The sequence below is a fragment of the Schistocerca serialis genome, chromosome 1, assembly GCF_023864345.2.
Source record: "Schistocerca serialis cubense isolate TAMUIC-IGC-003099 chromosome 1, iqSchSeri2.2, whole genome shotgun sequence".
NCBI lineage: Eukaryota > Metazoa > Arthropoda > Insecta > Orthoptera > Acrididae > Schistocerca > Schistocerca serialis.
The window spans coordinates 729,136,436-729,163,498 of NC_064638.1; the positions used below are offsets into that span (position 1 = coordinate 729,136,436).

The 27,063-nt window shown below is 39.0% G+C and overlaps 1 protein-coding gene across 10 annotated transcripts in view; it reads right to left on the bottom strand.

Annotated features, from left to right (window-relative positions):
* LOC126481532 (E3 ubiquitin-protein ligase RAD18-like) overlaps window positions 1-27,063 on the bottom strand; it is a 94,100-nt gene that overhangs the window by 13,857 nt on the left and 53,180 nt on the right. For all 10 annotated transcript variants that reach the window (XM_050105360.1, XM_050105351.1, XM_050105411.1 and 7 more), the window contains exons 5-6: window positions 24,107-24,247; window positions 7,199-7,322 (exon numbers count right to left, since the gene is read on the bottom strand). In XM_050105360.1, the coding sequence (XP_049961317.1) occupies window positions 7,199-7,322; window positions 24,107-24,247 (265 nt within the window). The remainder of the gene's footprint in view (window positions 1-7,198; window positions 7,323-24,106; window positions 24,248-27,063) is intronic.

A 27,063-nucleotide genomic window follows, 5' to 3' on the forward strand; every position in this document is an offset into this window, starting at 1 on the left:
AAGGGTCTGGTACATAAAACATACATATGTTTGAGGAAATGTAAGACATGCTATTATTCTCCGGTTAGGCGTTGTTATGTTCGTACAAACCATTTTCCACGCTACTTCCAGAATATCGGCTGCTAGACGGGGACTGTACAACTGGCCCTTACTATTGTAGCGATCTGGGCAAACATTTTCTGACAAAATTTCATTTTCCTGGGTACACCGAGAAGATAATACGTAATCTTTCTTACCTGTTATTCCTGTTAGTCGTTTATTTCCACTCTGGTAGTCTGAATCTACGGATTTCCCTAGTAATTATAAAAACGTTGATAATTCGCAAACCCAATCAGCAACGTAATCTGCTAGCGATTGGAGTTCACTCGTTCGGCTTTACTCCACTCAGCTTGTATAGCCCGGGCCCCTTTTGCCAGCAGAAAAGTTTATTTCTAGATGTGACGAGGATTCCCCTGACAGAGACATCACGTACGCTATGCATGCATTCAAAAATCAACTCATCAATTTTTTTTTTTTACTATGGGACCAACTGCTGGTGTTATCGGTCCCTAAGCTTACACACTACTTAATCTAGCTTAAACTAACTTACGATAAGGACAACACATACACCCATGCCCAAGGGAGGATTCAAACCTTCCAACAAGGGGCGCCGCGCGAACCATGCCATGACAAGTCGCCTCCGACCACACGGCACCCCACATGGCTTATGATTAATTCAGAAATCAACTTACAGAGTGTGTTCAAAAACGAACAGGGATGCACATCAAAATCATATGAGTAATCTATAGACCAACATGCACCGGATGCTAGGCACTCTGTGAAACAAGGCTTTTTCTCCTAAAGAATATGAATTTTGCAACCCCCCCTCCATCCAACAGATCCGGGCTCGCTGCGCATGCGTGAATTTGGCAGCTTGGGCACAAAGCAAAATTTTTGCTGGTTGTATCTAGCCGTTTGCTGCGACTGCTTACATAGTCAGCAGCCACATTTCTGTAGCTAGAAGCGGGGGAAGGTAGTACTCATACCCCACTCAACTGCACATGCGCACGAGTCCGCTCGTAGCTGCTAAAACGAATCTATTGTGAACAGTAGTGACGTCACGCTCATCGGAGGCAATTTGTTATTATGAAGCATTGCATAGTCTTCCTAAAGCCTTTGACACGTTTTGCTGTTGGCAAACACTTGTATGAGCACTGTGTTTTGTTGTTTTACATGGCACATTTCCTTTGCAATTTATGTTTTATTTTCGTTTTTCTTCACATTCACGTTTTATTGTTGCAGTATTATTCTGCAGTAGCGGGATACAGTAATATCCTTTGTTAGAGTATTGATTCTTAATAGTCAACAGAACAAAAATTTAACTGAAAACTAAAACAACGAAAAATTCCCAGAATTTTAAAAAATTCCCGGGTTTTTCCAGATTTTCTCCCGGATGAAAAAATTCCCGAGTTTTTCCCGGATCTCCCGGTTGTCCCAGGTCGTATACACCCTGATGAATGGAAACGGTTTAAATTGAATCGAATCAGTTCAAATTTTGTAAGAAGGTAGACAAATACATGTAATTAATAGTCCATCTGTTGTTTTGTGAAAGCTTTATCCATCGCCACTATATAAGCAACATGGGTTGAAAGACAATGTAGAATCGATACTGGATCAATCATCACACAAGTTAACAAAAATTTTCATTGGTTGTCAAGCTTTGGCAGTCTAATGTCAAATTTATGATAGTTTAAAAGCTGGGAACCAGAAATAATAAATGCTCCTATCATGGCACAAAAAAGGTAAATATGTGCTGAGCAAAGTCAGTGATGTAAAAGAATGGAACTAGGCTTTTCACTTATCTGGCAGCATCAAAGGTTTTAAATCAAAACATCTGTGCTTTTTTTTATGAGTTAACCCTACTTCCCAAGCACAGTGAGCTCTCTTAGCTGCAAGGTGTTGGAACACCTGCATTTCGCAATTTATATGCTTAAGTCCCTGATCCTGTGCCCAGAATCCAGAAGCTAATTTATGTGCTTCTAGAGAGTGGGATGAATCTACGATAGGATGTTATCTGAGTAAGGTGGTACATATATAATGGGAATTATCCCAGAGTGGGGGTGCATGCATACTATATTTTAATGAAACATTGTGACATATTGCACGGCACGACAAATGCCACGTGGGTTACATGATAGCACGTGTCATGTTTTACGACATGACATCATGTATGATGGTGCATGTGATGCATTATATTACATGACAGGGTGTTAATACTAACAAGTGAAACCGCATCAATGTGTCACATTTAAATGTCTTCGAAGCTGCCAGATACACAGAAAAGTTAGATCCCTTCTTTAAAATCCCTAGCTCTGCCCAGGACATATCCACCTTTTCTGTGCTATGATAGAAGCGTTAGTCACTTTTGGCTTCCAACTTTTACTGTACCATAATTTTGACATTATACTGCAATAGTTCGGCAACCGATGCAGATTTCTGTTGACTAGGATGACAGCTGATTTGGTACAGGCTTTTTATTGTCCTACAAACCTTGTAGCTTATTTAGCGGCAACAAATACAGCTTTCACAAAATAACAGGTCAACCATTAATTACATGCATTTGTATTCCTTTTTACAAATTTTGAAATGATTCACGTACGTTTGACACACAGAAGGGGCATACATAAAAGACTCACAAAAAATGTGTTTTTTTGCATGTAAAATCCGAATGAAGCTAGATTTTTGAAAGCGAGTTTTCAGTTTTATCACAAGAATGCATTTTATTTTTTTAATTTCTTTTAAATTTATTTATTTGATATACTTTAAACCGTTTCTGTTAAGTCAATTCTACAGTCTGGAACCGCGCGATCGCTACGGTCGCAGGTTCGAATCCTGCCTCGGGCATGGCTGTGTGTGATGTCCTTAGGTTAGTTAGGTTTAAGTAGTTCTAAGTTCTAGGGGACTGATGACCTCAGAAGTTAAGTCCCATAGTGCTCAGAGCCATTTGAACCATTTGTTAAGTCAATTAACATGTTACTCAATTAACATGTAACTCAATTAACATGTTACATGCTACATTTAGCTCAACTTTAAACAGTCGTACATTAACAATGGACAGCTCTGATTTGATAAAAGAAAAAACAAAATGTTTCGACTTTATCCATTTGCCTACCTTTGTGCAAAGTTTGAACTGATTCATACAAGTCTAAAGTATATAAGTGGTGTGTTTCAAAAGTTCCCATAAAACCATAAAGCATGTTTTTTGCACGTTTCTATAAAATCCAAATGATGCACCTGCAAATGATACCATTAGCTGAGCATTAATGTCAGCCCAGTTCAAATCTTTTGCAAAAGGAATTAATTGTTTTATACAACTTGCCTGGGTGGCAGCTCTGATATCTCATTCAAATCTTGCTTAGCATACTGTAACTCAGCTACAGTAAGACAGATGTTCGAATGGCTATGCAAATGCTCGCTGGTCCCGGCTAAGCGTAAAACTTTTCACCTCTTGCTCAAATATAAACTGAGCACCAAGACATTCACATCCCCTCCCCCCCCCCCCCCCCATCCAAATGGTGACTCTGCATGCAGCCTTTTCATATTACATATTTATATACCACATAAATTATACTAAGAAATATGTTGCCTACATCCACGTAAGCATTTATCAGAGTATCGCGTAAAAATATAAAGTAAATCAGTGAAGCACTTTTTGAGGTTTTTCCGAACAACATTAAACAGTGACTTATCTTTATATAGTAATATAGATTATTAAGTTTTTCACTTTTCTATGGGCTTTCAAGGTTCCATAGGCATGTTTCAATCATTGTGTACGTGCATTGTAGAACTGAGTTGACAACATTGCCACTAACTAGCAACCTTTGCTATTTTGAGAGATGCAACCACGATGGCCAACTCCAGTGATTTCTTTTCACAATACCATAGACAGTTACCAGTAAAACACAACAAATTTTGTGTCTGATTTGTATTTAAAGATTATTCTCAGATTTCTTCACTTACACAAAACTTTCATTATCTTGTTTAATTCATCCTTTTGGAACCATACTAAAATTTATCATTCTGCCACCCGAAAAACCTGCCACCAGAGATGGTGGCACAGTTCGTCCTACCCTAATGCCAGCCCTACCAGAGATAAAAAGTCTTTAGGAGATCATAAGATAAATGATACTAATGCACTGTGTTAAATGTGAATGGCTCAGTCTTGAGGACAGAGACATCTGCTTATGTTTCTGGAGGAAATAGCCACATGCTAATTACCCCCCCCCCCCCGTTACCCCTTGAACCATGGACCTTGCCATTGGTGGGAAGGCTTGCGTGCCTCAGCGATGCAAATATCTGTACCGTAGGTGCAACCACAATGGAGGGATATATGTTGAGAGGCCAGACAAATGTGTGGTTCCTGGAGAGGGGCATCAACCTTTCCAGTAGTTGCAGGGGATGTCTGGGTGATTAACTGATCTGCCTTGTGACGTCACCCAAAACAGCCTGCCTGTGCTGGTACTGTGAACGGCTGAAAGCGAGAGGAAACTACAGCCGTAATTTTTCCCGAGGGCATGCAGCTCTACTGTATGGTCAAATGATTATGACATCCTCTTGGGTAAAATATTCCGGAGATAAAATAGTCCCCCATTCAGATCTCCAGACAGGAATTACTCATGAGGAGAGAACTCATGAGAAGAGAACTTTCTAATCTTAACAGTAAAAAGCAATCACAGTTATATCTTTGTAGAGCCTGTACAGAAGCCATCTTTCATCAAAATAGCATTATTTTGTGTACCAGAAGTACTGACGAAACATGCAAAACCATTTGACAAAGGCACAGTTTTTAAGCAGCACTTTCTAGCAGTTAGTGGGTCCTTGTTTTCCACATTTAAAAACAACTCAGAGATAATATCAGCTGTCAAAAAAATGGCTCTGAGCACTATGGGACTTAACTTCTGAGGTCATCAGTCCCCTAGAACTCAGAACTATTTCAACCTAACTAACCTAAGGACATCACACACATCCATGCCCGAGGAGGATTTGAACCTGCGACCGTAGCGGTCGCGCGGTTCCAGACTGTAGCGCCTAGAACCGCTCAGCTACTCCGGCCGGCTATCAGCTGTCACACACATACCTTTGTCAAGACCTGATAAAACAAGAAAAGTGGATTAATGATGGAAAATATAAAAGGTCAAATGATGGCAGATTTGCAATCCTGCTTGGGTTTCTTCACTGCTCTTAGATGAGACAGTAGATGAAGTACGTGCACCTCAAGTTATGATTTTTGTAGGACTGATATTTTCAGATTTCAATGCGAAAGAAGACTTGCTCACAATTTTGATCTTGAAAGACAAGACAGGAGAAGACTTTTATAATGCCTTCAGTTCCTTCATTTCTGAATATGATTTGACAGCTCAGTAATTTTTGTGTTACTACTGATGGAGCACCTTCCATGGTAAGCAAACACATAGAATTTGTTACCTTGCATGCAAACAACGAATCTTTCTCGCCTTTCTTTAAGCATCATTCTATCATGGATCAGCATGTGTTTTGCGGACATATTTTGAAAATGGCACATGTTAGGAGTAGTGTCACAAAAAATGTAGATTCAGTTTGCTCACAATCACTTAAAAAAAAAAAAAAAAGGACTTTAGAGTGCTATTAGAAGAATTTGATAGACTGTACAGAGACATGCAGTTACACACCAAAATTTGGTGGCTGTGTAGATGTATGCCAGCAGCAACAAAATCTTTTATGTCTGAAAGAGAAGAAGTCTGTTCACAACTGTGTGTTTGAGCTGCTGTTGGTGCAACCATATGACAGTTAAACTGAATGAGTTAAACGATGAACTTCAAGGGGGAAAAAAACAAACTCTCATATCTTCTACAAAGTGTTTCATACAAAAACATGACCTGTGGACAGCTCATTTACAGAAATTAAATATGGAACACTTTCCTCAAATACAGTCAGACCTGTTGGATCAACAAGCACATTTGGATCAAGAAGCAAGTATACAGCCAACCTGACAGCACTGAAGATAGTATGCAAACTTATTTTCAGATTTCTGGGCAAAGGCACTTGGTCTAGCTTTCACTGCTCAACCTTTCCAAAACATGGAAGGGGAAGATATTTCAAGTAAAACGAGTACTCTTTCCTCTTGTAGTGGGAGTGAACATGAAGAGGAAATAATTTGATTTCAAAATGACATTTCCTTAAACTCAGAATACAATGAAGGTAACCTTTGGAAATTAGTCAGTGTAAAAACATATCCTAACATCTTGAAAAAGGTAGCACATATTTTATAGTTTTTTGGATCGGCGTACGTATGAGAGACAGCGTTTTCAATGATGAAAACAGTGAAATCTAAATGTAGAAATAAACTGACTGATCCTCATCTTTCGAACCATGTAAGGCTGACTCTGACAAATTACTCGCTAGACCATAACAAACTTGCCATTGATGTGCAAAGCCGAGTACCTCACTTAACTTTTCTCAATATTTATGATGGTGTATATTTTAATTCTTTTCAAATGTGTAATATCATGAAAGCTGACTAGTATGCTTACAACATTTGATAATGAGAAAGTTACCTTTTACGTATTTTGTGTAATTAAAATGGATAATTTTGGCTATAGTGTTGTTTTGTACTTAAACCTTTATGAATTTTCAAGTCAACAGATCTCTAAATGGATTAAATTGCATGTAGTAGATCTCAAGCTTCAAAAGGGTGACCACCCCTGATGCAGAACAACTGAAGCACTGACACTATCATCTGACCCTCTCTACTTTAATCCAGTCTCAAAACTTTCAGGATCGACAGGGTATGGTTTAGAGTTTGGACATACATATACAGGCCCACCAGGGAGATGATAGCTTTCGGCATTTCCTTGATATTTGCACTTCTGGACTTGTATTAATTTTCTACACATTATTTTAAACAGGAACAACTTACCATATTTAAATTACTTGGAGGTACAGAGTGCATTGACTTCTCCTAATGCAAATAAGTGATTGTGATGAACAAAGACGATCTTGTCAGGGTTGAGCTACTACAACTTCAACATTAAAGGAAAAGTGTGTCACACAATATAACAGGAAAATGCTTAAAGTTGTCATAGGAATTTAATAACAGTGCTAAATTTGACATTGACAATTCAATCTCCAAATGAAAAAAAGAAAGAAAAGATAAAACAGCAAACAGTAAGTTCAAACTTACAAGTATCTTTTGTGGAGCTGGTATTTTCTTTTCCTCCTGTTCTTCTTGTTCTAATTGTCTTATGATATCTGCAACTGGCCGTGGTTTCAGCGAATCACACTCAGTATTATACAACAGGATGAACCTATAACATAAGTATTTTTAAGAAAAGAAACCCCTTAAGTATGACACTGTTAATAAAGAATTTTATCACACATAAACAATTTGAAACGAACACAACAAAAAATATGTTCACAACAAGATATCAGTGTACAAGGTACATGAACCTCACTGTCTATGCATATTAAATATGAAACAAGTGTTGCTGGATATTTAAAACAACCTATTCAAATACAAAGCAACAAATTAGTACATTTTTGACAGATACCTCTAAATTCTATACATAAAAAAGGTCCAGAATAAAATGAGCAGTTTTCTACAAACATCTTTACATCTGAACTTGAACATTCATATAAAATACTGTCCCTAACTTAATCAGGCCATCACTAAAGCAAAGTTTCTCAATCATTTATAAATTAAGTCTTCACAGCATTCCAAGAAGTTGTAACCTCTTTGCAAACTGAACCATTACATAAACGTTTCAGAAAACTTCCCTAGACAATTTTTCTGTGAATACTGTTTATGTATTAAAAATTTAATAGTTACAATAATTTTGTGCCAGCAAGACAAACAAAACTATTGTCATGGTCTAAAGCTTTCCTTCCTAGTGTATTAAAAGTCTGACTCTGTGTTGTTCAATTTGTCAAGTTTTACAACTTGTTTTGATGACAAATTATATTCAGGTGTTAATTCCTGTACTTACTTTTTACACAGTTCATATATTTCCATGAACATGAACATCATCTGTATGAAATGTAGATTTGGAGAAGGTTACTGATAATGCACAATGAAATAAAATATTTTCATTTCTTAGTCAGTATGACATCATCTGCTGGGACAGAAGAGTAATCCACTTTCCTTGTATGAGGCAAACTGTAACTGTCAGAAGTGATGGAATGATACAAACTGCCAAAATTAGGAAAAAATGTAGGCAGAGTTGCTCATTGTCATCATTAATACTCAATCTATGTACAAAAGAGACAAGAAGGAATCAAAAAGAGATGTTTATCATAGTCAGAAAATTAGCAAGAAATGGTTTGCTAATGACATAGCAGCAGTCACCAAAAATGAACACAAGCCGAATCAGATGCTTCATGAAATGCAACATATGCTAGGTGATAGCTAATACACATATAAAAAAAAAGAAAATTAAGTTAACAGTGTGCACAGAAGGTGGATATGCTGGATTCCTAAATGTTAACCTCTTTACGAGGTGGATGGATTTTGCCATCTCAAAAGTAGATGAAGGTGGAAGACATGAGAAAAGCTTTGCAGTAAAGGCTTTCTATAAAAAGATGCAACAATTAACAAACCAAATATAAAGCAGGAGTACAGAAAAAAATCATTGAAAGATATGTTTGGAACACAACTCTGTATGGGTGCAAAAAATGAACAATGAGTAAGGCAACAATGAAACTGTTAAAAAGCTTTGACATGCTGTCTAGATGAAGACTGAAAAACATCGCATGGATTGACTAAGAAGATAATGACAATGGCCTCCAACGAGTCAACAAGAAACAATACCTAACAAAAAGTTAATGAAATGAAGAGAGAGAATGTTGGGAATATATTATGGGATGAGTTATTGCTGAAAACCATAAGTGAAGAGATGGTACATAGAAAGAACTGCAGGGGCAGATCTGTGTACATTCATATATACAGCAGATATAAGGCAGTCTGTCAATGATGTGGGATGCAGCAAATATGCTGAAGTGATGAGAATCATGGGCGTATCATCATCCATTGTACATGGTGTCTTTCAGCATTTCCCCACAGAAAAAAGCCTACAGGCGTCAAATCACGGGAATGGGCTGGCCAAGGTACAGGCCCTTTGTGTTGGATCCAACAATTTGCAAACAATTTGTGAAGACATACTGCAGTACTTCGTGACAACCATCATGTTGGTACCACAGGTTCCTCCTAGTCAACAGAGGATCATCAACTAGCAAACAGGGAGGCTGCAATACTTCACCGAGTTCAGTGTTCTATCTATAAAAATGAGCCTATGAGCTGATGGTCCACTATCCCACACCACACATTTACACTCCATGGACGCTGACCTTTCAACCTCACCGAGCCAATGGGGATTGTCAACAGGCCAACAGTACATGTTTCAGAGGTTTACTTGGCCATGATTGGTAGATGTGGCTTCAATCATTAAAAAAGATACATGATACATCTGGAGCAGCCTGTCTCAATGCCCATGCACAGAAGTTAACACAATTCTCGTAACTGTTTCTGCGCAGCTCTTGATGGAAGAGATGTGGTAGGGATGGAACCAATGTCAATGATGAACGTGTAGGACACTTGCCTGATTCATGCCCCTCCTTTGTTCGATTGTGCGGGAGCTAACATGCAGACCACTGCAACAGCAGTAAGAACATTAATTTCCCTCTCCTCTGTCATCACTTGTTTCCTTCTGCTACGCTGTCTGGGTGTTGCACTAAAACTTCCACATAACCGGTTGAAGAGGATGATGAATAACTGCCGAGATAGTTGACATCTATTGGGATATTTTGCCACAAACACAATACAAGAACAAAGTGCATTCTTCCTACACTCTCCATACACCATAAGCATGTCAGCTTTCTTTGCTTCGGTAAAACCCATCATTCACCTAAGACCGACTGCTTTGACTGTGAAACACTGGCTATCACATTGCAGTACAATCAAGGAAAACACAATCACACTGTAAGCAAACATTACAACATCGTATCTAGCAACTACGCAGGTTGAATGGCACAAAAAAGTGTCGATGTGTAAACTTTTCAAAATATGATATCTCATAAATGACTCACACTAGAATCCTGCAACAAACACCACTGGCATTCTAATTTGCCCTACTTTTAGTTTGTTAATGTCAATATGCATTATTCAAATATTTTAAAAAAAGAGTATGTTCGCACAAAAATACATTTTCTAAGTATTCTTACAATCTGTTTATTAGCTAACAATACAAGCCCCTGACTATAATCCATTCTGTGAAAACCACGCATCAATAGCTCTTACTATCTCCTCAATATCTGCGGTACAAGTTTTAGGTCATTCACCCTGCATATTGGTATGAAACTGGTAAATAACAGATCCTAAAATTTCTCAACAGTGATATGTATACACAATAAAATGGTGCTCATCTGATCTATAACAGACTAAATGTTTAGAAATCAAAGTAATAAGATTATTTTCTTGTGGCTTACTTTGTATTGGGTCTTTAGAATCAATTTAAAAAAAAATCACCTAGTGTGATGTGAAGCATAAATGGTTTCTTCAAGTTTCTACAATCAAAATCAATGGAATGCATGACAAACTCAGGAAATCTACCTAATCAAAAGGGCATCATGTGGTAACAGAACAGGAACTGTGGAGAGTCACTGGAGGAAATGCCCTGCCCTACTCATCACTACTGATGCCACCTCCCTTTACACCAACATCTCTAATGCCCATGGCCCTATCACTATTGAACACTCCTTTTCCCAACACCTGTCGGATTCCAAACCTACAACCTCTTTCCTAGTCACTATGACCAGCTATATCCTCACCCACAATTACTTCTCCCTTGAATGCATCACCAACAAACAAATCCGGTGTATGGCAATGGGCCAATCTATTCACGGGTCATCTTGAGGAATCCTTTCAAACCACAAAGAATCCAAAACCCCACACCCGGTTCAGATTAATTGATGACAACTTCGTGATCTGGATCAAGGAGAGGACACTCTATCCACATTCCTCCAGAACCTCAACACGTTCTCCCGCATTCGATTCACCTGCTCCTCCTCAACCCAACAAGCCACCTCCTCAATGCTGAACTCAATCTCGGAGATGGCATTTTTGTAATGAGGCTACTGATTTATCAACAACACAGCTGGAACTGGCTAATCTCTAGCAACATGCTGGTTATCTCCTATGCAATTACAGTGGCACATGAGGTCATGACATATGACTACAATTTCTCTCTAAATCAAATAGGTACAGCTATATTTTATCACCAATTACAATGCTTTATGCTAATTTTAACTTTCTGGACCAGTCGATATAAAATCAGTCAGGGATCTACTAACAGAATTCCAAATACTTGGTGCTTCTTGGGACGACAATGTTATGCACAACTACAAACCATCTCAACATGAAGACTCATGTGATGTTTTACAGGTTGATCTAGGATCCATCTCCAAATGTATTCGTGGTATGCTTTGATTTGCGTAGTCCTACCTTTTGGTTATTATGTGTGTTACATTACCAGGCAATTGACAACTTCCATACACATAAACACACACTGCAGTAAATCCAAAGACCTGCAGTATCAACCAAAAATTAAAATCTCCTATGTAGCACACACTACTGCTCAGTCCAAATCCGACAAGAAGTTGCGCAGTTTTCAACCATTCTGCACATTTCCCTCCGTTAACTTCCAGCAGCCGATAACAATTATTCTTCGCTTGGGCACCTACACACCAGTTAGCAACAGACTGTGATAACTGCTTTCCATCATACTGCGCTATTGCTGTACTTTAAGAAAATATAATTTCATTCATTTAGTGATCAAATTCTTCATTGCAGCTGAAATGTCAGTAATGTTTTGCAACAGTGGTATAGCTGTGAATGCGTTTGTCAGCTTGCTAGCACACTCTGTACACAAATATGTCTCTACAAACAGGTGAGAGGGATTATTTACTGTGTTTATAGCGTTTTCACAATGCAAATCTGAAAGCATGACTCCTATTGTTGACAACTGAAGACACAAGAATGGACTGCAGACACGTGTGGTGTCTTAAGAGAACTGAATAGTGAACTGTAAACAAAAGTATCAAAGCTGAGTAAATATTTTTTGGAAGCATCAAAATCACAGGGTCGACCTGATTGAAATTGGTTACAACAATTGTAGGAGGTGTGGTAAATGAATAAAGAGACTGTTGACATAAATGTGATTTATTGTGAACAAAGTTGTAACAAACTTTTATCCTCTTCAACATACGCCCCTCCCCCTATCTATACAGCACTGCATAAGTGACTTACACTGTTTAAAAGCAATGCTGTAGGTAATTCTTTATCACCAACTTCAAAACTTCTGCCTTTTTTGCTTTTACCTCTTCAACAGACTGAATTTGTGTTCCTTTCAATGCACTTTTCACTTTTCGGAACAGACAAAAGACACAGGGAGCTAGATTTGGTGAATAATGATGTTCAAGCAAAGGAATGCACTTGTCTGCTAAAATCTGTTTCACAGATACAGCGTTGTGGGCTGGCAAGGTGTCCTGATGCAAAAACCACTTGTTATTCTTCCACAAATCCTGTTTCTTCTTCCTTACACTTTCACTCAGCTCGATTAGGACTTCTGCGAAGTATTTTTGATTAATGGTTTGATCCTTAGGCACTCCTTCAGGCATAACACCTTAGACCAAAAAAATGATCTGCATTATCTTCAGTTTTGACTTGCTTTTTGTTCCATTCTTGGCAACATGGGAGTCTTCCAGAGCATCAACTCTACTTAGTTTCTGGGTCATACTTGATGGCTCTGAGCACTATGGGACGTAACTTCTGAGGTCGTCAGTCCCCTAGAACTTAGAACTACTGAAATGACTTCACAAACATCCATGCCCGAGGCAGGATTCGAACCTGCGACCGTAGCGGTCGCGTGGCTCCAGACTGTAGCGCCTAGAGCCACTCGGCCACTCCGGCAGGTGGTCATACTTGAAGATCGACATTTCATCACATGTGAGGGAATGTGTGAGTAAGTCCAGTTCTTCGTTGAATCATTCTATGATATCACAGCAAATATTCTTCCAATGGTCTTTTTGTTCCTGAGAGAGGTTTTTCATAACCAGTTTTGAACATACTTATGTCGTGTTTAATTCATCACACATAATCTGCCTTACTGTCACTTTGTCCCAAGTTCACTACATCTGCAACCACCTGACAGACTGGTGGACTCGTGGGCGTGTTGGCAAAGAGCAGTGCACCTTGGGGATGTGGAGACAGGGACTAGGAGGAGGTGGAGGAGGAGTAAGAGTAGGAGGAGTAAGAGTAGGAGGAGGTAGAACAGAGGGGGCAACAACTGCTTGGTGGAGAGTGTATGGACAATTGGTTACCGTAGGTTGAGGCCAGATAAATTTCAGAATCAGAGAACATGTTGTAAGGATAATTCCCATCTGCACAGTTCAGAAAAGCTAGTGGTGGAAGGAAGGATCCAAATGGCCAGGAATGTGAGGTAGCCATTGAAATCAATCATATTATAACAGTATCATAAATTGAGTCCGTCTTGACGCTAAACACTGACGATGGTGATATTTGTCGCTAAAACTAGTTTCAGCGACAAATATCACCATCATCAGTGGCTTTTTTAAATCTAAAACATGCAGGAAATAGCATAGTTATACAAACACAGCAGACATTATTACATTTTTACTGTTCGTTTTCTGAAATATAGTTTTCTATGGATACTTTCATACTACCTTATTTATTGTATGGCATGTTTTTACGAATTATTCTCGCTGTTTGCAGCATGTTTTCTGTGCTTTTTCCTGTTGCCGTCCCCCCACCCCACCCCCACCCCTCAGCGTACATCATGTCATCTGCAACTGTGTAAGCAGCTGTTGATGAACAAATACTAAAAGGTGAACTTAGTATGTCAGCAGTAGTGTTGTGGAATACAGTTTTGATGTCCACTGGGCTGTTAATTAGTTATTCGTGTACTCACGTTCGTTGGACGGCATGTAGCTGATTCTGTACACAGAAAAACAAAAACTTTCATACTTTGTTTATGATCGAGAAACATTACACCACCTTACTGTTTGCATGCGTCGTGAGACGAGTATTGCATGTTGCGAGAAGGCAATGAAAACTGTAGTGGGAATTACGACGAATTCTGTTCCTTGCTTATGTCTCTGTGTGTGATGGGGAAGTGGTTCTCTTGTGTGTGTGTGTGTGTGTGTGTGTGTGTGTGTGTGTGTGTGTGTGTGTGTGTGAGAGAGAGAGAGAGAGAGAGAGAGAGAGAGAGAGAGAGAGCAAGCGCGCGTGTGTGCATTTGTGTGCTTTCTGTTCTGTGTCCTTGGTCAGTTCACTCATAGCAGTAAAGAGTGTGTTGTTGCAAAGTGTTGTGTTTTCGTTTATTATATTTTTCCCTTCCACTATAGCCTTTTGTGCATAGTAATTTTCTTCTATTGTTAGTTGTCGGTAAAGACTGTCACTATTTTTCAGAATGTGTAGATAGTTTTCGATATTAGTGGGGTTATGGTTTTTGTTCACTAGATGTTCTGCAAAAGTCGAATGTGTGCTGTCACTCTTTAGAGCTCTCATGTGCTCTCTGTGTATCTCGTTCAGAAGTTCCTGCTTCTTTGTCCTATGTATTGGGCCTGACAGGAGTTGCACGTGAGTTGATATATTCCAGTGTTGCTGAATTTGTCTGAGTTTTTTCTGATTCGTCTTAGCTTTCTCTGAACTGTGGTTTGTTCTGAATGTTATTGGGATCCCTTGCTTTTTCAAGATGTTTCCAAGTCTATATGATATTTTGTTAGTGATGATGTTAGTGTGTACCATCTGTCTCTTTCTCCTGATGTGGGATGGTGTGTACTGCCTCTGGATTTTCAGATCCTGTGGTTGTGCTCAAGTGGCTGGCCGCTATTTTTATGTTTAATTTTTACCTTATTGTTGAGTTTGTTTATGATGTCTGTTTTGTAGTCGTTTCCAACAGCAATTTGTTTGATTATATTTAGTTCCTGTGTGAAGTATTCTGGTTTAAGAGATGTTCTGTTTATCATGTGGAGCATGTGAGTGAAACTGGCATATTTATGCACTGATGGGTGTTTGGGTGAGCTGTGGATAACAGTGCTTGTGGATGTGGGTTTTCTTAGATGGAGAATTCATGTTGATGGTTGTTTCTTGTGATTATGAGATCCAAGAAATTTAGTTTCTTGTTTTTTTCTACTTCCAATGTGAAGTGGATCTGTGGGTGAACTGTGTTGATGTTACTGTGTAGCTCTTCTATCCTGTTATGTGTTTCACCTACAATACATTATGTCATCCATATATCGGTACCAATAGATTGTTTTGTATCCTCCTTGTTTCACAATGTTATTGAATATTGTATTCTCTATATGGTCCAAGAAAATGGAAGATGTTGGCTAAGGTTCCACTGATGGGGCACCATGGGTAGCCCCTCTTGTTACAAATAGAAGTTATTGTTGAAAGTGAAGTAGTTTTTTTTCTGTGATTAGCATAAGAATGGATGAGATTTCATTTATTTGTATGCCTGGGAATTTCTTGCATGTTCTATAATGTTTACAGTTTATTTTGTGGGCATGTTTGTGTACATTGATGTAATATCAAAAGATACCAATTTTGCTGTTGGGGGATGTTGACACTCTTAATTTTCTCTATTATGTCCTCGGTGTTTTTGGGGCTTCTATTGTTTTTGTATGTGTATGTTTTCTGTAGGAATGTGTGCACGTGTCTCCCTAGTAAGTAAGGTGGGGCTTATCTGAAGTCCACCACTGGCCTGACTAGGATGAGAGGTTTGTGGACCTTTGGCAGGCTTCTTAAGAGTGGAGCTTTAGGGTTTTTTTGTGTCATTCTTTTTGTCTGGTTCTGTGTCAAGTTGTGTGTGATGTTTATTAAGAGTGTCTTCACATTTCTTTGTGTTGGGTCACTGGTTAGCTTGTTTATTTCATTCTCTGCCAGAATTTTTTCTGTTTTCTCCATGTATTCTGACTCTGTTATTAAGACTAGAGCATTCCCTTTGTCTGCCTTGATGATGAGAGCATTGTGTTGTTTTAGTTTTCTGTGTATACTGTTTATGGTTTTCTCATCAGATAATTTTGTGTGTGTGTGTGTGTGTGTGTGTGTGTGTGTGTGTGTGTGTGTGTGTGTGTGTGTGCGCGTGCTTATGGATGGTTTGTTCTTTCTGATGATTTGTTTCATTTCCTCTGTCACTAGTTCTCTTGTTAGCCCTGGGTTGAAGTCTGGTGTGTTAGTTTTTTCATGTTGTCCTATGATGTTTCAGTCTCAGTAATGAGATTTTCTATGGTCATGTGTGATATGTGGGTGTTCAAATTGTATTAGGGGCCTTTCTCAAGTAGCTGCTGTTCTTCTTTAGTGAGTGTTATGTCAGTAAAATTAATCAAGCGTTCATGGAATGTGTGTTGTGTGTGTGTCTCAGTTTTAGAGCAGTTTTTGTTCAAAGTTTATTTAATTTCTGTTCCTGTTTCTGCCATTGCTTTTGCATTATTGACTGTGAGTGGTGATTTATTCTTTCCATTATGTCATACAGTACTGAGGAGCTGGAGATTTGCTTCGCTAATTCTAGGTGTAATTTGTACAAGCTGACATTCAGTTCTTGTTTTTCTGAGTATAGGGAGCAAATTTCATATTTCAGCCAAGCTCTTTCAGCTGTTCATTTAGCACGCTGTGCTGCAGGTGACATGCTGTTTACATTAATTTTAACATAATTAGGAATGATGTTGTTGGCTGAGCAGATTTTGTTTATTTGAGGTTCGTGTTTGTTTTGGCCATTCATCCTGGTGGGTAGTTGGTTGGTAGTCATACCAATATAAAAAGCTGTGCAATGACTGCAGCAGAGTTGATGTATGATGTGGCTGCTTTCTCACATGGCCTGACCTCTGATGGTGTAGAATAAGCCTGTGATAGGACTGGAATAGGAAGTGTTTGGTGGGTGGATTGACAGGACTCACACCTGGGTCTTTCACGGGGATATGATCCTTGTGGTAAGGGGTTGGGATTAGGAGTGGTGTAGTGATAGACTACAATGCTGTTGAGGTTGGGTGGATGATGAAACACCACTTCAGGAAGGATGGGAAGGATCTTGGGTAGAATGTCCTTCATTTCAGTGAATGGCAATAGATAATCACAGCCCTGACAAAAAATGTGGCTCAATTGTTCCAATATGGGGTGGTATTATATGACAAAGGGAGCACTCCTTTGTAGCTGGGTCTCGAGGGTGGTGGGAGGATAGGTGGTGTGTGAGGATATGACACAGGAAATATGTTTGCGTCTGTGAAAGCCTTTTTGAGATCTTCAGCTTACTGGTAAGGCATATACGCCATCTGCAGCTGGTCATGCTGTGTAGGGGGGATTTCTTGCTGTCAGAATGCAGGTACTGTTGGTGGTTGGTAGCTTTGATGTGAGGAGAGGTGTGGATGGAGCAATCAAAGAGGAGGAGGGTATAATGAAATGGCCTTCCCCAAAAGTCATAGGAAATGTCTGATACCACACTTTTTGTATGCATCCAGGTGGTTGTCAGACGGTTTGGTGCTTCCTAGGACATTATAGAGATACACATATGTCATTTGACTCAATTTGCTAGAAATCTGAATATTTTGGGAAGACTTGTAAAATGTTTTTGGAGGAACGTATATTGTCATCATTATCAAGAGATTGTTGTCATTAACAAAATTACGTACAAATGCTGGATTGAATGTATAATAAAGAAATTGAAGGGATAAATATTTGGCGGAAAATATTAAAATGCTGTAGAAGTGCTGGCATAGGTGGAAGGTGCCTCTAATTACTATAACTTTGTGTTAATGAGTTAACACAAATAACCTAATTATATTGAGAAACGGCTTGAAAGTTATTACCAAATGATGCATTTTCATTTGATATTTACTTTTATGTCTTCCTCTGTAATTAATATTCTTTGTAATTACATTTCTATTTAACTCTCCAATTGTTTACATCTCACAGTTTTCAAACTTACAGAATTTGAGGCCTTATTTGTATGTTGTATGTATTTAATCGGATAAAGCACGAGCTCTCTACCACCATTACATGTTAGTAACCAAAACCAAACTGTAATTAATTACATAACTAAAATAATACAAGTGACATCATTGTAATTAAAGTTCAGATCGATTTTCATATTTGGAACTACAGGTGATACTATAAAAATTACGTCAATTAATATTGTAATTTTTTCCTTATTTGACTGTAACTTCAGTTTCTCTACTTTTGTAAATTTTAATTGCAACATTGAAACTGTACAAAATTAATAATGGAATATTTTGGAAATGTATGTTAAAATTCATATATAAAGCAATGCAGTGAGACTGCGAGGAAGTAGTTTTTGTTGTTGAGTCTGCTTGAGAGTCTGTTTGAAAGTCAACCTGTGAAGTCAGTTTGTCAAAGAGATTAGTGATGTCTGTGAAGTGCTTTGTTTAAATGTGTCGAGAATGCAGTTCTGTTATCAATAAATAATGAGAAGTCACACATTTATGTTCTTTCACCAAATTGAACTCCAGGAAAAATTTAAGTAACAATCAAGAAGAATGTAGCATCGTTATAAGGTCAACATCCAAGAAGGTGGCACGCTGGGTTGAGGGGGATCAGCTGTAGCGGGTAGGAGACAGGTGTTGAGGTTGTAAAGAAATGAGGATATGGTGCCTTGGCCTCAAGCCCAGATCATGAAAATATCGTTAATGAACCTGAATGAGACCAGTGGTTTGGGGTTTTGAGAGGCTAGGAAGGTTTCCTCTAGATGCCCATAAACAGACTGGCATAGGAGGGTACCATGCAGGTTTCCATGGCTGTACAGCTGATGATGAGTTTGTACACCTTCTCTTCAAAGGAGAAGTAGTAGTGCAGATCTACTACTTCTCTTTTGAAGGCAATGTATACAAACCTTATTTTTGAAAACTGGCACCCTTTCCACACCAAAACATCTCTTCCACACAACCTGGCCCACCTGGGGACTGAGTTATCTGCAGTGACAAGAAATCCCTTGCCCAGGCTTGCTGAAGGTATCACTAAGGCCTTTCGAGACAGGCACTATCTCCCAGACATAGTCTGCAAACAGATTTCCTGTTTCATATCCCCATACACCCTCCAATCCTCTCCCACCCCCAAGAACCATCCCCTTCATCAGCACCCCAGACTGGAACAACTGAACTGCATCCCTTGTCAAGGCTTTTGTTATCTATCATCACATCTTGAAATGAGGAATATTCTACCCATGATCTTTCCCACCTCACCTAAAGCTGTTTTCTGTTGCCCAACCAATCTCCACATCATCCTAGCCTATCCCTATGCCATTCCCAATCCCATCCCCTTGCCACAGGGATCATATTGCTGTGCAAGACAATAGTGCAAGACCTGCACAATCCACCCACCAAGCACTTCCTATTCCATTCCTGTCACAGGCTTATCCCACCCCATCTGAGATCAGGCCACCTGTAGAAGTAGCCACATCAACTCTGCTTCTACAGCTCCTTACATATTGGTATGAATACCAATCTGCTGTTCAGCAAGATGAATGGCCACTGTCAAACTGCGGCCAATAGCAAAGTGGACCACCCTGTGGCACAACATGCAGCAGAACATAATATGCTTGATTTCAATGGCTGTTTCACAACCCGGGCCATTTGGATCCTCCCCTCCACCACCAGCTTTTCCAAGCTGCACAGATGGGAATTGTCCTTACAACGCATTCTTTACTCCTGAAATTATCACAGCCTCAACCTCAGTAACCTACTGTCCCCATACTCTCCAACAAACAGTTTCTGCAGCCTCTGTCCAACCTCCTCCTTCCAACTCGCATCCCATCAACCTCTTGGTGCACTGCTCTCTGCCAACATGCCCAGCATTCTTTTCTCCTCCTCTGCTCCTCTCCTTTTCTGCTCCCTGTTTTGCCCCTCCCCCCCCCCTCCTTCCCTCCCCCACAGCCTTTTGACAGTGTGCTTGGAAGCTTTGTCCTGCTACCAGGTCTAGTTGCTGTTTTTATTCAATGTAACAGTTGCAGTCGCTCCATAGCAGAAGGGGATAACGATGGTGTTGCATGAGATGTGCTTGCTTGTGTGAGTGTGTGTATTTTCTTTTCTGAATAAGGCTTTGGCTCAATGTGTAACAGGCTTTTCATTGTAGCTGTTTACAACTCAACGTGTCATCTTTACAGTATGTAGCACCCTATCCTTCCCATATCATGGTTCATAACAACACTAAGAAGAATACAAGTGACTGAAGTGAAATGTTTACCTCAGATTCTGTACATGACAATACAAATAATTAAGATTAAAGAACTTTATGTGATGTCTATTTTGAGAATTCAGAATGATGTGAAACATCAGTGTATGATAATCATAGTACGACAAGGTCCAGAATCATATAGGAAGTGGGTACTTTCCTGAAAAATCACAGACTATAGAGAATCAATAGTGGTTGAGAAACCTGAAAAATAAGTCGCTAATCAAGCATATTGTAGATATGTTCAATAGACTAAAATCAGAGAAAGGGGCTGGACTGGGAAGAGTTGTCACCTGTCAGTTTTAGAAGGCTTGCTTGTTTCTTCTCATGTATTGCTGAGCACTGTCTAATTGAAATATTGCATTTGAAGCTGCTTGAAAGTTGCTAAGTACCTCTGGTTCCAAGATGATCTTGATACTGGTCTACAGAATGTTCTTAAAATGTGTAAATCAAGATCTATAGTATTCAGCAGAATCCCAAATCACTAGGTTTGGCATTTGTCTCCTATGCCACATTATACTACACAGTCTGACCTCAACACATCCACATGCACAGTTCTCCAGTTGTTGAGTTCTTTTACCCCGGGGCAACTTTCTCTGTATTTTTCTCCAAATTTATTCCTTACCTGACAGAAAATAAGTCTAATCAGACAATGGACAATCCAGGATGGAATATAACAACAATAAGACTAAAAGTTCAAAATTTTTTTGGTCTTTTTTGGGCTGCTATCTGTTAAACTACAACTGCCCTGACCCCCCACCCCGCCACACACACACACACACACACACCACATCCTTTAAGAACACTTTTCACTAGTTTGCAATTTTATGTTTTTTAAAGCTTTTTTGATTTTGCACTAAGACAATCTGACATAACTTTCATCATATGTCCAGCATCGTTATGCATATCATATGCCATCATATTCATATTCACTACACAGGGGAATCACCTAAAACTTGCACCGCAAATAGTGTTGAAATTGGAAGTAATACTGATGTGTGGTATTCACAGAAAGGATTAGTAGTCCGGAGCCAATCAACAGACTGTAATAATGATTAGAACGTGTGTTATTTTGGGCAAACAAACACTTTTTTTAAATGGAACAATGCATATTACTATTCACAAAGTAAAAGTACAGTAAATTAGAATATCAGTGGTGTTTGTTGCAAGATTATAGTGAGAGTCATTTATGAGATAGTGTATTTTGAAAAGTTCCCACAATGACACTTTTAAATGCCTGTGATAGCACACACTAAAAAACAGCATAAATGCATACACTAGTTATGTGGATTCTGACCAGTAATGAGGCAACTGACCATCAAAGGTCGTGTTCAAAATGACCATCGACAGCAGCAATACACTCTTCTAGTCTAGTATTGAACAACTGCTGTGCACAGGCAAGCATTCAGCAGAGATGTCCAACCAGGTTGCAGTAATATGTCATTGTATATCATCAGGAGTAGTTGGTATGTCCTTGTAGACAGTGTCTTTCAGCACTCCCCCATGAAAAAAAAGTCCACAGGCATCAAATCCCGGGAACAGGCTGTCCACATTACATGTTCTTTGCACTCAATCCAACAATTTGAAAACAATTCGTGAAAACTGCTGTAGTACTTTGTGCACTGTAGGCTGGGCAGCCATCATGTTGGTACCACAGGTTTCTCCTGGTCAGCAGAGGAACGTCTTCTAGCATCCGTGGAAGATGGTCTGTTAGGAGGCTATGGTACTTGTGCAGGTTCAGTGTTCCATCTATGAGGAATGGGACTAAGAGATGATGCTCCACTATCCCACATCACATGTTTACATGCCATGGATGCTGACATTCCACCTGACAAAGCCAATGGGGATTGTCAACAGACAATAGCACATGTTCTGGAGGTTTACTTGGCCATAACTGGTAAATGTGGCTTCATCACTAAACAAGATATATGATACATCTGGAGTACCCTGTCTTAATGTCCACATACAGAAGTTAACACAATTTTGATAATCACTTTCATGCAGCTCTTGATGGAGAGAGATATAATAGAGATGAAACTTATGTCAACGATCCTCTTGGGTATTAATAACCGCTTCAGCTGTATTTAGTCCTTTATTATTGGACCACTAAAGTTTCATGGCACTAAAAACCACATCTCCAGGTGAACATATGACTAAAACATTAGAGTGGAAAAGCTCGGAATCTTTTTACCCAACATTCATTGTCCGTCAGAAAAAAACACCGCTAACAGGCGGTATGTAATAGAATAAAACAGCAGGATTCCAATATAGTGGATGGGTCTGCTTCTCCGATGTATACAGAGCAACAGTCAGGGGACACGGCCATGTGCTCTGCCATACATGTCAATAGAGACTGCATAAGACCCTTGCCTGACTCGTGCCACTCCCTTGTGTGATTGCACAGGAGCAAATGTGCGGATATACTGCAACAGCAGCAAGAACATTAATTTCCCTCTCTTCTGCTGTCACTAGTTTCCTTCTGTAACACTGTCTCATTGTTACACTACCATTTTCACATAACTGGTTGAAAACGTTGATAAACAACTGCTGAAATGGTTGATGTCTATTGGGACATCTTGCTACATACATTGAACACAAACGAACTGCACTCTTCCTACTCTCTCCATACACCATGAGCATCTCGACTTTTTCTGCGCTGGTAATCCCATTGTCCACTCACTACCTCCTGCATGCTCTGTGACACACTGATTATCCAGTCGAAGTGCACTCAAGGAACACAGAAGCACAATGTAAGCAAACGTAACAACATTGCACCTAGAAACAACACAGGTTGAATGGCACAAACAAGTGTCGGTGTGTAAACTTTGCAAAATGCAGTATCTTATAAATGACTCGCACTAGAATCTTGCAAGAAACACAGCTGACATTCTAATTTATCCCCCTTGTAGTTTATTAATTTCAATAGGCATTGTTCAAACATTTAAAAAGGCGTACTTTTGCCCAAAAAATACACTTTCTAAGTATTATTACAATCTGTTCACTGGCTAACTGTAAGAGCCCTACAACAAATCCTTTCGGCAAAAACCACACATCAGTAGCACTTTCCATTTCGCCAGTATTTGCAGTTCATGTTTCAGGTGATTCACCTTGTATAGTTAAAGTGACCCTATGCATACATGCACTTACATTAATAAAATTTTCATGAAAAAGGGGAAAAAAATGGAGCAATGTGATGTGCCATATCACTGTTTAATACATCACATATGGTATACACAACATATTTCTGGATCACAAATATGAAAATCAACAGAACACTGTTCACAGAGCTTTTCATACCGCACATGAAAAGCTGAATAGTACACAACATTCCATCTCAGATCTGTGGTAAAGTTAACATCAGTAAAAGAACAGATATCTGAACAGTTACATAAGGCCACAACTTTCTATTTCTGACCAGTACTTAGAACAAGCATTTTTGCTCCCCAAGTGTGATTTCAAAATCTGTGCCCAGAGCAACAACCAGTGACAATTCATTTTATAGATCTGACTATTGAGGCTTAACTCAAAGGGTGTTCAGTTTCAGTGAAGACATACATGCAGTCATTAAGTTATGCATGCACCAGATACAGTACAAATTAGCAGAGAATAGTAAGGATGGTTGTGAGCCAAGATCTAAACATATTCACCACTGCTCTGATTTCTGGTATAAACGCAGCAATGCACAGAAGTAATCTCTAGTCATAAAAGTTACCTATAGGTAACCAGCTGGTTCCTAGGCAAAATATCAAGGCAAGAAGTCAACATCATCTGACTGCAGTCAACAAATCTCATGGAATAGTTATCAGCTTATTCAGTATATCAAAAAGTAACTTCACTCACCTTTCAAATCTTTTAATAAGTGTTTCTCGACTTCCAGTATAATTTAATCCATGCTCTTTCAATTTCTTTTTCAAGTCAGCCTGCTTCAATAAACTGAATACTGGTTTTTTCAGTAGCTTCCGAGTTTCATGTTGTTGTTCTCTGTAATAATTTTTGTCACTGTAAATCTTAAGAAACTGTTTCATCAACAATAAGTGAAGCATCAAAACATCAATCAACTGATCACTTAAATGAAGATCCAGTCATATTAAAATCTGTATACTAGCTAGATAAAATTGCTAGAAAAGTAATGTAGCTATTTACACTTTATGAAGAAGCTAAGTTGTTTCATATATTCTACATCTACATCTACATAGATACTCCACAAGCCACTGTACACTGCATGGTGAAGGGTACCCTGTACCACTACTAGTCATTTCCTTTCCTGTTCCACTCACAAATAGAGTGAGGGAAAAATGACTGTCTGTTGCCTCTATGTGGGGTCCTAATTTCTTGTATCTTATCTTTGTGGTCCTCATGTGCAATGTATGTTGGCAGCAGTAGAATTGCTAGGTAGTCAACTTCAGATACCGGTTCTCTAAATTTTCACCATAATGTTTCTTGAAAAGAACATCGCCTTCCCTCCAGGGATTCCTATATGAATTCCCGAAGCATCTCCATAATATGTGTTGTTCATACCCACCTGTAACAGATCTTCCAGCCTGCTACTGAATTGCTTTGATGTCTTCCTTCAATCCGACCTGGTACGGATCCCAAGCACTCGAAGAGTACTTAAGAATAGGTTGCACCAGTGTCCCGTATGTGATCTCCTTTACAGGTGAACCACTCTTTCCTAAAATTATCTGAATAAACTGAAGTCAACCACTCACCTTTCCTACCGCAGTTCTCACACACTCATTCTATTTCCTATCACTTTGCAACATTATGCCAAGGTATTTAAATGTTTTGACTTTGAAGCAGGACACTAGCAATACTGCATCCGAACATTACTGGTTTGTTCTTCCTACTCATCCGCATCAACTTACATTTTTCCACATTTAGAGCTAGCTGCCAGCCATTCATCACAGAAACTGGAAATTTTGTCTAAATCATCTTGTATCTCTCTACAATCTCTCAACTTCAACAGCTTACCGTACACCACAGAATCATCAGTAATCAACCACAGATTGCTTCCCACCCTGTCTGCAAAATCATTTATGTATACAGAGAACAACAGTGGTCCTATCAAACTTCCCTAGGGCACTCCTGACAATACCCCTGTCTCTCATGAACATTCACTGTTGAAGACAACGTACTGGGATCTATTATTTAAGAAGTCTTTCAGCTACTCACGTATCTGTGAACTCATATATCTTCATTAACAGCCTGCAATGGGACACCGTGTCAAATGCTTTTTCCAGAAATCTAGAAACATGGAATGTGCCTGTTGCTCTTCATCCATAGTTTGCAGTATATCATGTGAGAAAAGGGCAAGCTGAATTTCACACAAGCGATGTTTTATAAAACCATGCGCATTCGTGGACATACGCTTCTCAGTCTCAAGAAACTTTAATATTTCAAACTGAGAACATGTTCAAGGATTCTTCAGCAAACCGAAGTTAGGAATATTGGTCCATAATTTTCGGGGTCCGTTCTTTTACCCTTATTATATACAGGAGTCACTTGCACTTTTTTCCAGTCACTTGGGACTTTGTACTGGGCGAGAGATTCACGGTAAATGCAGGCTAGATGAGGGGGCCAATGCCGCAGAGTACTCTTTGTAAAACCAAATTGAGATTCCATCTGGACCTGATGATTTACTTGTTTTCATATCTTTCAGTTGTTTCTCTATGCCACAGATGAACAACCCTGAAACAACACTGTTATAATAATGCTCCCTGAATCATTACCAATTCCCTGACACCAGTTACTATCGGCATCACTCATGGAATTTCAGACATTTTACCACTGTCTGTGGTACATTGCAAACAGTCTGAGTGAACCTAATAAAATATAACCTTACTGTCTGAATTCCATAAACAATATCCTTTCATTCAGGGCCATAACTTAAAACCTCATATTAGCTATAATCATTAAATGCTTTACACATTTCTATGAAGAATGCAACTGTAAAAATATAATTATATATCTAATAATTATTATTAGTTCTGATGTTCATTTAGAAAATGATCAAATGTCAGTCATGTTTCTACGGCAGATTCGATGAATATTAGTTCACAAAATGAATCATGACATGCAACATTCCAACATGTGTGCCAGTTCCATAACATCTTCCCATCAATTGCAGCAGAACAATTACTGTGTGCTGGAAGGAAGGAGGGGAGATTAGGATTTAAAATTCCACCAATGAGGAAGTAATTGCAGACAGACTATAATCCACAGTTGAAGAAAGAAATCAGTTGTGTCTTGTTCAAAGTAATGAAACTGGCATACCTTATGCAATTTGCAGAAGCCACAGAAAACCAAAATATGGTTAGTTACACAAGGATTTAAATTACATCCTCGCAAAAGTAACTCAAGTGTATTACCACTGCGGCACCTTTCTTGATTTAGCGACAAGAATGCAGAACATTGGTAGGTTCATTAGTAACAGCAAAAAAATATATTTTCCGCTGTGTGGTTTCACTTGCCGGAGACTGCAGTTGTGTGTGTGTGTGTGTGTGTGTGTGTGTGTGTGTGTGTGTGTGTATTGTTGACAAAGGCCTTAATGGCCGAAAACTTTAATTGTGAGAGTCTTTTTGTTGTGCCTATCTGTGACTCCGCATCTCCACTATATGGCAAGTAGCAACTTTCTTTCTCATAATATTGTTACAGTCCGCGGCCATTTTTATATCTGCCTGATCACTACCTGCTTTCCTCCTCATTCTCCATTGGCCATAAAAATTTTATTATCAAATATACATTGCACAGACAGCAAAAACAGGTGCATTTAAATTATCATATTTACCAGACTACAA